The following is a 13710-nucleotide window of genomic DNA, read 5'->3' as shown; positions in this document are numbered from 1 at the left end:
TGGGTGGCAGCTGTTTTGAAGATATCCCAGTCTGTTGTTTCAAAGCAGTCCTGAAAGTTGTGAGACGGCCCCCTCCGGCCACATTCTCACCTCCTTCAGAACCGGTTTGGTGACTTTTGCTCTTTGTCTGTATCGGGGCAGCAGCAGGATGCTAATGTGGTCTGATTGCCCGATGTGGGGGAGGGGTTTGGCTTTGTAGGCTTCTTTCTGTGGGGTGTAATCAAGGTCCAGGGTGTTTTGTCCTCTTGTTGGGAAGTTTACATGTTGGTGAAATTTTGGTAGTACAGTTTTGAGATTGGCGTGATTGAAGTCTCCAGCGATGATTGTGAAGGCATCCGGGTGTTCACTTTGTTGTTCACTGACGGCCCGATACAGCTCATTCAGTGCCATGCTCCTGTCACTGTTTTTGTTGCTGGGGGGGATGTACACCGCGACCAGCAGAATCGCGGTGAATTCCCTGGGGAGGTAGAAGGGTCGGCACTTAATTATCATAAACTCCGCCAGTGGAGAGCAGTGTCTGTGTACTACCGTAGCGTCTCGGCACCAAGCATCATGTGTGTAAACACAAACTCCTCCACCACGTCTTTTGTCTGCTGTGAGTTCATTCTTATGTGAACCATAAGAATGACGAATAAACTCTATGTAGGCCTGTCTATATTTTTTCTGTAGGCCTGTGGATTGTTACAACTCTCTATGTGATATATGATTCTGGGTAGAACCAGAGTAACAAGTAATAACTATCAACTTTTATTTTGAAAACGAAGAACGGCGGCCATATTCAAACTGCCGTTATTGTCGTTGGCTACACGCAGCTTTCAGTGTTCCACAAAACTCAGAAATCGGAATTTCCGACTAAATCTCATTTTAGTCAAACTGGTTGATCGACATTGCACCACGTCCTTATAGAAAACAAAATACAGAACAGCACTCGGCCGTAGTTCCTGCTCGTGACCTTAAGTAATTGCCCAACTTTAAAATCGGAACTAAGAAACTGGTAACAGCTTGGAACGCTGCATTAGAGAATTTCCGTATACAGACTGGTGTGGTCTAGGCATAGGGTCTAGGCTAGGCTAGGGCAGTGCGACAGCGTCTTATTGACATTTTGGCACTTGAAAGACTATTTATGAAAGTGCATGTGCTCTTTATCGGTTTGTAGGAACTGTTCTGACATCGTAATAAATCACTTAACAATCAGTATGTTACTGACAATGTCACAAGATCGCTCCAGAGCATTTTTGAGAATAAGCGTCTGTAACGTCTGAGTGAAATGCGACAGACCGCGCTGTCCAAGTGCTCCCTGAACTACTTACACCCTTGTTCCAGGAGGTAGCCGTTAAGCAAGACAAGTAAGATTGATTACAACACCGGTTATTTTTCTTTGTTTATTTACTATATCATATTTTGAGTTTAGACTAGTATTTTCACAATATCATTAGATCTAGCCTGTCCTGCAAGTAGCCGATCATAATGAAAATTCCTCCATCACCAGGAAGCTAGCAATCTAGCATGGGATTTCAGACTGGGGCCAACACAACAAGTTAGGTAGAAACTAGAAACTGAGTGGGCTATAATAGGCTGCTATCAGGGGTCTCGAGTTTCATGCATTGACCGCGACGACCTCATGCCATGCATTTTCTTACGCTACCTTCGATCGTCTGATATTCCTCCCATGTTTGTATTCTATCCTATACTGGTGTTACGGTGCAGATCCACTTTCGCGACACGGCTGAGGCGTGACCCTTGTTCAGAGGTGTGTGGGCTTAAAATGTGAATTTGCAGCTAGTCAGTTATTTTAACTAAGTCTGGCTTTCACCAGACCAAGCTCAATCTTTTAAGATTGGAAAAAGAAGGAAAAAGAAATCGCCGGCAGATCAGGGTTCACCCAGCCTACTTTTAACTTGTCTTCTGTTTCTCACAAATGTACAACCATTTTAGGAATGTAGCATATCAGTATTCGAAAATATTAATAGCCAATACAAACAATGCAAGCCGTTTCAAAATCGTTCTATTTAAATTACTCAATGCAATCTCAAATCCGCACCAGAAACACCAACAGTCTAGCCTAGAAATCTAGACGCACCCTAGCGGCAGCAAATGTAACTTGCAGCCAGGGTTGTCTAGCAACTCTGTTGGCTTGCGAGCTGGAAAAACCAAACTTCGGTCAGGCCAATCACATCTTTAGAGTCGGTGGATGGGTTTAACATAATAACGGCAGAGTTGCGACGGTTCCGCGTGAATTCCCTGCTACTTGAAAACAAAGAAGATGGATGCTGGTGCTGAACAGCTGTCTTTGAATGGCGACTCAAGTTAAGCTTTTTTTTAATTTGGCAAAAGTTTGAACAACTAGCCAATGCATGGAACCCATGAGTTGTAGCGCTATCTTATTGCGCCTAGAGGGAATTTGAAAGACAGCCGTTTATCTCGCCCCTCCCAGACCCTACATCTTGATGTTTCTTGATCTCATCTTGATCTTTCTCCAAATCCTAGTTTCGTTTGTATTATGGAATCCTAGGTAGTCATGGAAGAGATCGTTTAACATTAATTTGTTTTGAGAACCAAAGTTTCACAGGCACTGTTGTCATACAACAAGGGACCTACAACCTTGTCATTGGATAGTCGATAGTGTTCAATGGATTAATTTAAAGATGGGCATCGCCCAAGCGCCAACATTCTAATCTGAACAATGAAGCCCAACCGGAAGTTTGAAAAACTGCAATACATCGAAAATCCACTTGGGACTGGACCCAAATGTCCATAGACTCCCATGTTAAAATGTCTGTTTTCACAGCGTAAATTCATGCTTTTAAAGCCTTGTCCCATGGACTTTTTTTTTTTTACTTTTCGGTAGTTTCCCAGTGCCTGACAACTGAGGGGGGTGAATCTTTTTTCTAACTCGTTAGTTTAGATCGCATAGTTGGCAAGTCTGACAGAATGTTTAATGTTTACAACTCTCATGCCCCTCCCCCACTACCACCGAGCACCCTCTCATCGAGGTTGTGCTCGTCAGTGCGCACCAGACTGAACCAGACTGTGATTGACAGTTCATTGGACCAGAAGAACCGGGAGCTGTGGATTTTTGCAAAACAAATAACAGCCTCTAGGTGGAGGTAGAAGTGCGTTTTTTTTTCTGAAACGGGCTGATTTATGTTGTTTTGTCGGAGCATTGTGTCGGTTTCAGTGAATTTGATAAAAAAAATCTTGCCAACTGCAGCTTTAATCAAAATAATTAATGATGTACAACTAATACCCCACTACGATTTTGTCATCAATTCACGCCAACACGTTGACACAAATTAAGTTTACAAGTAAATTAAGGTTACAATGAAATGGCTGCCACTGAGCATATGAGATGGGTAACGTTAATCACAAAAAAATAAAGGCAAAGATACATTTTTGTCAGTAGTGAGTTGCTGAACCTGTAAACTGCTAGGTTACTCTACGTGAGTTAGTGAACCTGTAACGTTAAACTGCTAAATTACTCTACGTTATTTTACCGTAACCAAGGGAAGGATAGCTAACATTAGTTTATTTTACCTAGAAGCTGCAAACTCAACTCTTCATTCTCAACTTTTCAACCGTTCACCCGAATATTACCTTTCAGGATACAAAATAAGGTGCCTGAACATGGCATTAAGAAACATAAATGAACTTACCAGCAAATTTATGTTACGTTATGTTAAGTCTGTGCCAGTCCATCTTGTAGGCCTAACGTTACAGATAGCTGAGGCTGCTTGGCTGAAGAGGCGGGTCCACCGGCCGGCTCAGTCTCACACAAAGCCCCACCCCTTTACCCATACATGGATGTGGGCGGAGTTAGGATTTCCCAAGATTTTCCAAAATGGCACCGCCCATAAACCTTTTCGCTGTGCTGGTGCGTTAAAGACGCTTGAAAAGACGACAGAAGTGCTACAGTACACGCAGAAGTAGATCTGCACCGTTAGAGCACCGTTAATGGGAATTATCCCACTTCCCAGTGCAAACAAACCAGAAAAACTACTGTCTTTCTCTATTGAAAGCCTGCTGAGTTTTAAGTCTAAGTGTGTTATTTAAAATGGTCCTGACAGTGGTAACGGTGGGTAGTTATACCAAAGTCCTTTTAGGCAAGTCCCTCCACTCTGAGGCCATTCCAAGAGCTTTTTGGGCAGTCGTCGGTCATCCTATTCAGCAGAAATGCGCGTGCGCAAGGCTTCACGACACCAATCTTGCTCCAGCAGCGAATTCACAACACATGATTGGGAAGATGTCACACCATATGATTGGCTCAATGTATTCACATCACACCACATGATTGGCTTAATGTATTCACATGTCGACGTTTTGCCAAGGAAGGGGTGGGATATGTGTAGACAACGGCCATATTGACGTTACAAACTAACCCCATGCATTTCTATGGAGGATTTTTTGAGTGCCGTGTCTACGGCAGTCTAAAGTTATACCATAGTAAATCTATCTGAAATCTGAAATATCTTGAACACAATTTAAATCTCTGTCTATCTTCAGATTTCTGTGTTAATAGTTTTGTCAAGATTATGTTGTAATGTGTTTCAGGCCCAAGATGTTGAGAAGCTGGGGACTCATCGGTGGAATAGTGGCAGCCATGGCAGCTGGTGTTTATGTATTGTGGGGACCTATTTCAGACAAAAAGAAGATGAGAAAAGGTATTCTTATTTCCGTTATGTGGAGCAAAATGAGTCAAAGGTGGTGTAGTTGTTAACAGTTTGACTACACATTTTGTACTCATGTAGACACCAAATTATAATATTAGGCTATGAGAGACTAGGCTTAGTATTAGGGGTGCAATGGATCACAAAGCTCATGGTTCCAAACGTATCATGATTTTGAGTCACAGATCAGATAATTTTTCGGATGAGCAAACTTTGCTTTCTGTTTCTATCTATTATATCTATGGATCATAAATGGCCACAGTAACAAAGAGGAATTACTGAAGAACTTGTAGTTAATGGACCTTTCCGCTTTTGAGCGTTTTTTCCCGCCCACTTAGTTACTGTTGTTAAGGTCCCACAGGCTTTTGCATCGGTAATGTTAAACTTAATGTAGGGATACATTATTTAACAGTTATATATGGTTATTTGCATAAATATCAAGGTGTACCGCTAGCAGGGCATTGATTTTAAGCTTACAATTAGAATCTTTGAACTAAAAAACAAGTGAATTTGTCTCAACGCAGCCAGGCATGACACCACAACTAACGTTATCCCACACAAATAACATTCTGATCCTCCTAACCATGCTATAAACCGCATCATGTTAACTTGCTGTTTCTATTGTTTACCCATCTATGCCGGTTTAAACAAGATTTAAGGGCAGCCGTGGCCTACTGGTTAGCGCTTCGGACTTGGAACCGGAGGGTGACCGGTTCGAACCCCAACCAGTAGGCACGGCTGAAGTGCCCTTGAGCAAGGCACCTAAGGGCTTCTACATACTCTACGCACCCGACCGGTAGCGCGACAACGTGATGTCAAAATGACGTAGATCTTGCTGGCGCGCCAGGATTGAAGCCAGGTAGCGTGAGGTAGCGTACCACTCATTTTTTTTTTTCAGACGAGCGCGACAAGGCGGAAACAGGAAGATGGACTAGTTCGAGGGCAAGCGAGAGTTGCAGTGTTTTGTTACAATTTTTAATAGTTTGCTGGATAAGTTAACAAAGTTACCAGTGAGAGTTGCAACACATGGAATTAAGAGGAAAGAATAGAAACGATTTATTTTCAAACAAAGGATATCTATTAAGGCCTGAACAAAATCTCTTTCAACTTCAGGAAATTACACAAACTCAGCCAGCTGCTAGCTAGCTAGACAGCTAACTAAACTGTTTCAATTATTAAAATTTCCCTCGGGATGACTAAAGTATCTATCTATATATCCATCTATCTATCTATCTATCTATCTACCTGTGCACACACCTTGGAAACTAGATGATAATGATGATGGTAGTTGTGAATAGTAGCAACCAAAGTCTGAAGTACCATCACAGAGGCTAGCTAGGTAGCTACTAGTGTTTCTTACTGCAGCTTCTTCAGCTGTGTAACGTAGTTAGCGTTAGTCTTTTCACAACAGCGACACCTCTGTTCAGGAGAATATTGCAAGTAGTGTCGCGACCACCACGCGCGAGTATAAATGGTTACGGCGTTTCTGTGACGTCACATTGTCGCGCTACTGGTCGGGTGCGTCGAGTATGTGGGACGTTTAACCCCTCACTGCTCCTCGAGCGCCGCTGTTGTCGCAGGCAGCTCACTGTGCCGCGGTTAGTGTGTGCTTCACCTCACTGTGTGTTCACTGTGTGTTGAGTGTGTTTCACTAATTCACGGATTGGGATAAATGCAGTGACCAAATTTCCCTCACGGGATCAAAAGAGTATATATACTATACATCAATGTAAAGGTAATGATGTAGGCTACCGTGATTGTTGAAGTGTAGCAGTTTATTTCAAGAAACAATTAGCATGTTAGCCATGGTATTTTACACAAGTTTATGACCAAATAATCTCGAGACTACACAACCTCATTGTACGTGAACTGCCTAATATAATAGCTGTTTATATCAGAACCATGTCAGTGTTTCCCACAGGATTGGATTAGATTTGTGGGGTGGTTAAGATTGTCTTGGTAGTGTATAGGTCTAATTGAGTGCCTGTCACTTTAAGACGTTCGTGAGGGAACCCTTGCAATTGTAACAGTTAAAAGGCTGCTGATGTGTGGATGTAATTCATAACTTTTTCTACATAGTTAGTTAAAATAATGGTTCGTACTTCTCCTTGGGACAAGCACTTTTGAGTCTTGGAAAACACTTTACCATTTACATCGGGATTTTGAAAACATTCAGTGTCAGAGTCAATAAAATGACCCCTGCATGAGTAACGAAATTGACAAGCAGCTGTAGCTGTAAGCTAAACTCAACATCCAAACAGTATTCTAACGCTAGCTTTAAGATACTGCTTGATTGCATAACTTGACTTAGTCTCCCCAATGTACTATGTTGTGATAAGACATTAGCAGAGTTAACTTTAATGCAGCAGTTTTGAACAAATTTGCGCAGCATGTTCACGATGCTAAGCGGATTTAATAGCAATTTAGCCCGCCGTCTTCTATGCAATGCTTCTATGTGGCAACAACAATCCTTCAACAATCGTGAATGTTTTGTTAAATGCAGCGGAGGGGCAGCGGGCTCGTTACGAGAGAGAGTGGGGCAAGAAAAGGCTGCGTGCGTAAAGCGCAGCTCAATGAAAAGATTTTATCTTATATTTAATTTAAATAGTACAACATAGAACATTAATGTGTGGCGGCCAGTTTTGATTTTGTTTTTTGGCCCCGCCACAGATTAGTCAATGTATGGGAAACACTGCATGTCTTCAGGCTACCAGTGAAATGTATTGCAATTCCAGTAACGTTAACATAACATGATCAATTCCCACTGGTATCTGCTAGACAACAAGTACCAAAACATGATTAGTTCATAGATTTCAGATGTAAAATTAATTTTATACAACCCCACCCCCATCTTGCCTGTTCATAATTCTGAGAAATTCTTGTGTGCATGTGTGCGTGTACATGTTTATGTTTATGTGTGTGTGTGTGCGTGCTTGTGTGTGTGTGCCTGCGTATGTGCCTGTGTTTGTGCATGTGCATGCATGCGTACATATGTCTACTGTGTGAGTGTGTCATACGTAGGATTACTGTGAATGTATGTGTGTGCGTGTGTATCTGTTTATGCACATGTGTGCACATGGAATGGGTTAAGATGACCCCTGGAGGCAAACATACAGAAAAAATTGGTCATCCTAGGCCCTACGGTTCTCAAGATATTCACAGAAAACTGTGTCTGCCCTACCCTCCTTTTCGGGGTCCAGTCCAGCGGGGGGGGGGGCTACAGATCAAAATGAAAAACGATGGTTCCATGCTATCCATGTGGGGTTACATGCCCACCAAGTTTCGTGTACCCCGGTCTTTCAGTGTCCCGGGAATCCTTGTTGGTGTACGGTCACTAAATGTACACATAAATTATTTTATTGTAAGGCCCCCCATGAACGAAAGTCCACGAAACTTGGCATGCATTCGGAGGGTGTCATAATGATCCTACATTTTCAATTTCGTGCAGTTTTGACCATGTCAGCCAGAGATATTCCGATGAAAACACCTAATTTTTTGCTTTTTAATTATTAAATAGGTGGCGCTATACATGAAAAGTGGTAATGGGATAGGTTGACATGTCCCCTTAAGACCAACATACAAAAAAAAGGTGGACCTCCTAAGCCCTACGGTTCTCGAGATATTCACAGAAAACTATCTCCGGCCACCTATAGGCCAGTTGGTGTATAGTAACATAAATTAATTTATTGTGTGGCCCCCCATGAACGGAATTCCATGAAACTTGGCGTGCATTCAGAGGGTGTCATAATGATCCTACACTTCCAATTTCGTGCAGTTTTGACTATGTTGGGAAATGAATGGTTATGGAATGGGTTGACATGGCCCCTTGAGATCAACATACGAAAAAAAAATGGTCCTCCTAAACCCTACGGTTCTTGAGATATTCACAGAAAACTGTGTCTGCCCTACCCTCCTTTCGGGGGGTCCAGTCCAGCGGGGGGGGCTACAGATCAAAACGAAAAACGATGGTTCCATGCTATCCATGTGGGGCTACAAGTTTCGTGTACCCCGGTCTTACAGTGTCCCGGGAATCCTTGACGGAAATTTGGAGATGCGAAAAAGAGAAGAAAAAAAAATCTGACTAAACCTATATGACCGCCGCTTCGCTGCGCGGCGGTCATAATAAGTCTTTTTACCTTAATAGCATGCTTTATTTGAGTGTTAACAGTTGATTTTCCAGCGCCAATCAGCAAATAAAATGGCCACTTCAGATTCCATTAATCCTTTGCTTAACTTACTCTGCTGTAGGTTGTAAGCTTAGCTAAATAATTTCAATTTTTCAATTTAATTTCACTTATAATAATAATAATAATAATATTTATTTATATAGCACAATTCAAGCATTGAGCACAAAGTGCTTACAGACAAACATGACGAGCATTTTTTCTATGCACAAAGTGCAACAAAAGTGCTTCACACACAAGACCCAAACAAACAAATAACAAAAATGCCTAATAGAAATGCGAATCGCCAGCCGCATCTGGTACACGATGAAACATACAACATGTGAAACATTCAAGACGGATAACAAACAAACAAACAAAAACAAATAATAAAATAAATAAGACATTTTAAAAAGAAAACTCATGTTAACTTAGTCCAGTTGGTTGCATCTAGTTAACCGGCTGAATAGTCCAAGGGCAATGATGAAGGCACACAGCTGAGTCCAACCCGGAGGATTTAACGTTTTCCTGGCAGTCTGGAGAGCACTTTAAGCAATGAACAGTCTGAAGTCGTAGGTGATCCTACAGATCAGCAACTCGGTGAACATTGACAGCGACTGTTTGTTGTTCAGTGAGATCGCTGTCGTCAGAGTTCTTCAAACTTCCTTCTAACGTTAACGTTAGCCTACTCAATCCAGACTCCAGGCAGCAGAGCATGGCAGCTCACAGGTCAATCCAGTGGTCGCGGCAGCAGAGAAATCCCTTTCCGAAGCGCAGCACCGTTCACGGAGGGAGTACACCAGAGGCCCAGGACAAAAGCCAACGCCAACGTTAGCCATGGCTAGGTCCTTAGGCCAATGGACTTTAATGTTAAGTTAACTTAACGTCACAGCATCAACAGACTTGTCAGCAAATAAAGGACTAAGAATAACACAAAAACTACCCAAAAATAACGCAAATAAAGAGAGAATACAATTAACTAGACAAAAAATACAAAAAAATAAACAGAACATTACATAAAATTACGAACATTACATAAAAACAAACAAAAACATGATGCCAGACGGAGCGGCATGTCTCGCCAGCGTCCCCGTAACCTAGCAACTACTTATAGAGCGCTTATTCTCAATCGGTAAGGATAAGGACTTCCTTATCTTTGAAATGTTCCTTAAATGGTCAAATTAAGTTTTGGTGATCTGTTTTATGTGATTATTTAGTGATATTGCCCACCTGCGACTGATATCTACACTCACCACCACAGCCACTGTTTGTTTGTGGGACAAAAGGAGGAGCTTCAGGAAAATTGGACAATTTGATTGGTTTTTAGATTATTTCTTTATTGACAGACCAGAAAGGTCCATTGTTGGTATTTGTGGCGGCCAGCAACAAGGGCTTGCGCTTTGAAGGATTATGTTGCTGATTATTATTATTATTATTATAATTATTATTATTATTATTATTATTATTATTAACTTTATTTGTTATAGAGGGACAGTGTACACTAATTGATATTTTACAAAGAAAATGTAAATGCACCCAATTATAGCCAAAAGGCTACTTTCCATTGGTAGTCCCCCTGCCAGAAGGAGCATAGCAAAATTACCTATTAATTAAAAGAATAAATTACAGCAAAACCCCCACACACACACACACACACACACACACACTCCAACAATCATACTCTTCTAATCTCATACACTAATGCTGACAGACTTGGTTGTCTATCAGCCATTTCTTTAATTTTTAATTTTAATGAACTATAAGAACTGGACTCTCTTATGTTTTGTGGGATTGTATTCCACTCACCAGCTGCTTTATAAGTGCAAACTGATTGACCAAAAGTTGATTTCTTGTAAGGCACTGCACAATCACCTCTAGCAGCCCCTTTAGTAGCACTGGTTACAGATGATCTAAATTGCAGTAGGCTGCAGAGTGGTGGTGGAGCTAAGCTATGTCGGATTTTTATACAAAACAATTTTTAAACATAACAAGATTGTTCCAACTTAGAAGCCTATATTTGTTAAGTATTGGACAGTGATGAAAAGATCTTGTTTTTTTATCTAAAATCTTGACAGCTTGTTTATATAAAGATATTATTGGCTTTAATGTCATGGAGTTTGCAGTGGCCTATGTTGGTACACAGTAATTAATATGTGACATTATAAGAGAGAACATGTACATTTTTGCAGCCTCTGTTGACATATGATTTCTAAGATGTCTAAAATTTGTGATTCTACTCACCTTTTTAACATGTTGCTTGAAAGTCAGGTTACTGTCCAAAATAATGCCTAAATATTTATATTCATTTACAATTTGAATTCTCTGCCCTGAAATGAAAACATCAGGCTCTGTATAAGATTTTTTTGTTTTAGCAAAGAACATGGCTACAGTTTTAGAAGTGTTAAGTTCTAAATGACAATTATTCAACCAATTTGAAACATTAATCATAACTGCTGTACTGCAACCTCAGAATGATTTTTACCTTTAATAAAAATGACAGTATCATCTGCATAAGGATCTCACTGCCTTGGCACACAGATGGAAGGTCATTTATATTGACTGAAAAGAATTGGACCCAAAATTGAGCCTTGGGGTACCCCTGTTACAAGATCTTTAAAGGAGGATTTTGTATTTTAACACATTGAGAGCGGTTAGTAAGGTATGATTTAAACCAGTTAGATGTATACTGAGAAAAATTAAACTGAACAAATTTTGACTGAAGAATATTATGATTAACTGTATCAAACGCTTTTCGTAAATCCAAAAATATCGCCCCAACCACACCCCCTCTCCAATATTGGGAGAAGCTCCCTCGACCCTGAGTCAGAGAAATATTTACAATATGCGTGATTGGTTTAATCAATGAACCTGCACACTCCCTAATCATAGCATAGTCCATTTCATAAACATCTTTTGAAGATTTAGGTTTGAGTTAATCAATCACTTTTAATACTTGCGCTTCAGAGACTCTTTCAAAATTAAAAATGGGTCCTGGTATTAGTTCCTTGATATCATATTGCTGGTGCAAGGAAAAACTGTAGGCAATAGTAGCTACCGAATCTACAAAATAATGATTTAATTCTTCAGCTACATCCATTGCCTCATTTGTTAGTGCGCCATTAATTCTCAGTTCGATCTGTTTTCTAGCATTGTTTTGTCCAGATAGTTTCTTTATTTGCTGCCATGTCATTTTAGAGTTTCACTTATTATTTACTATTATCTCAAGGAAGTAATTTGCCTTGGCTTTTCTAAATTCTTTTGTCACCTTATTCCTTATTGATGTAAATTTAAGCCTGTCAGTTGTCAATTTAGACTTCAGTGATGCTTTTAGGATCTGATCTCGTTCTTTCATCATTTGAAGTATACTTTCATCCATGGAAGGGAAGCCCTTTTGTTTTTATTTCTAGACATTTTTGAAAATTCTTTAATAAGTTTATGCAGTTTATCCACAAAATACTGGCTAGTAAAGTCCAGATTATCTGATTTCATTAATTCATCCCATTTTATATTCTGCACATCATTTTTAAAATCTTCCATTTTATTCTTTGGTATCTTCATATAATCCATGCTCCGTGCAGAAACGGAGCCTTTCTTTCCATTTACTTTTCTAGCCGTTAGTATCAGATTATGATCAGAGTCCAGTTATAAAGTTATAAGATTTAATTATTCTTTCAGGTTTATTGCTAAAAGCTTTGGCATTTAGATGCGGTTTTGATTGTTTTCATACTGTGACGTTTAAAGGTTAACGCTACTTGCCAACCTGGATATACGAAAGTGGACAGTAGCGTAAAACTGCCATACCCAAAATGTTGGTGATTTGGTTTACCGAGTTTACTCCGTTCTTGGGAGAAACATTGATTAGAATACGGTCCTGAATCAACTACAGTGGGTCCCAGTTAAGTGTGGACGGGTTCCTTCATGAATCACGCACCCCATTTTCTCAGCAGAAATGGCACAAACTGCAGTTGGCACAAACAACCACAAGGTGTCACTTGGGAGTTCTGCCACTACTATTTTTGATGCGACTTGACTTACTGCTTCCATGACGCAGCAGGGGCACGGGAACTTAAATTGATCACGGTAGTTTAAGCTTACACTTGACAAAACATTCTAATATGAAAATGTAGATGCAATTGTTGTAAAATGGTGCAGCTCCTTTAAGAAAGCACCGTGCGCAGGGATGGAGAGAGAGAAAGCGAGAGGGGATATGTGCGTTAGATGCGTGTGGAAAAAGTATGTGCTGTTGAGACTGGAGCGAGTCATATTCAAAATAATGCAAAAAATAAATCCGCAGATAAAACCAATTATCCTCATTCATTGCAACCTCAGCATGCCTGCTTGCCGACGTTCAAACGAAAAAGATATCAAAGCACCTTTTGCGTTTGAATGTAGCACAAACAGCTGGACAAATGATTTAGCTAATTGATTATAGCCTGTACACCAGCAATTGTTAAACATGTACCTGTACAAGTACATTGACAGTAGCCCAGCCTAACAGCATGTTGTAGGCCTACTGTAAAAATTTAACTTAAATTGCAACCGCAATATGCCTGCTTGTCAACGTTCAAACGACAACGAAAAAGATATCAAAGCAACAAGAGGGTTGAGTCTGAATGACACTGAGTTTTTGAAGTTAAGAAATATTTTCGGTTAAAAAAATGGTCATTCTTCAATCTCCTTCACTGACACTTATGGAAAAGGCTTAACATCCCAAAACAACGATCAATGATCATCAAATTTCTCTCTCATATTGCTCCTCATAACCATCTATGAAAAAGTGTTTTTTCTTTTCTTTTTGAGCACGTCCGAATCCCAGGACATAACGCACTGGACCTTATAATAGGCTCGAGATATAATTCCAAAGGGGGCAGATAGGGGCCACT

The 13710-nt window shown here is 40.4% G+C and overlaps 1 protein-coding gene across 2 annotated transcripts in view; it reads left to right on the top strand.

Moving 5' to 3' along the window:
- Positions 1 to 845: 845 nt before the first annotated feature.
- Positions 846 to 13710, top strand: part of usp30 (ubiquitin specific peptidase 30) — a 37675-nt gene continuing 24810 nt past the window's right edge. Inside the window, exons 1-2 of one of the 2 annotated variants that reach the window (XM_048244023.1) lie at positions 846 to 1348; positions 4546 to 4658. In XM_048244023.1, coding sequence (XP_048099980.1) covers positions 4556 to 4658 — 103 coding nt within the window. In that variant the 5' untranslated portion in view covers positions 846 to 1348; positions 4546 to 4555. The remainder of the gene's footprint in view (positions 1349 to 4545; positions 4659 to 13710) is intronic. The other variant, XM_048244022.1, reaches the window with a different exon arrangement.

Source organism: Alosa alosa, chromosome 5, assembly GCF_017589495.1.
Source record: "Alosa alosa isolate M-15738 ecotype Scorff River chromosome 5, AALO_Geno_1.1, whole genome shotgun sequence".
Lineage (NCBI taxonomy): Eukaryota > Metazoa > Chordata > Actinopteri > Clupeiformes > Clupeidae > Alosa > Alosa alosa.
The sequence above is the reverse complement of the archived record's forward strand: the minus strand, read 5'-3'. Positions and strand labels throughout refer to the sequence as shown.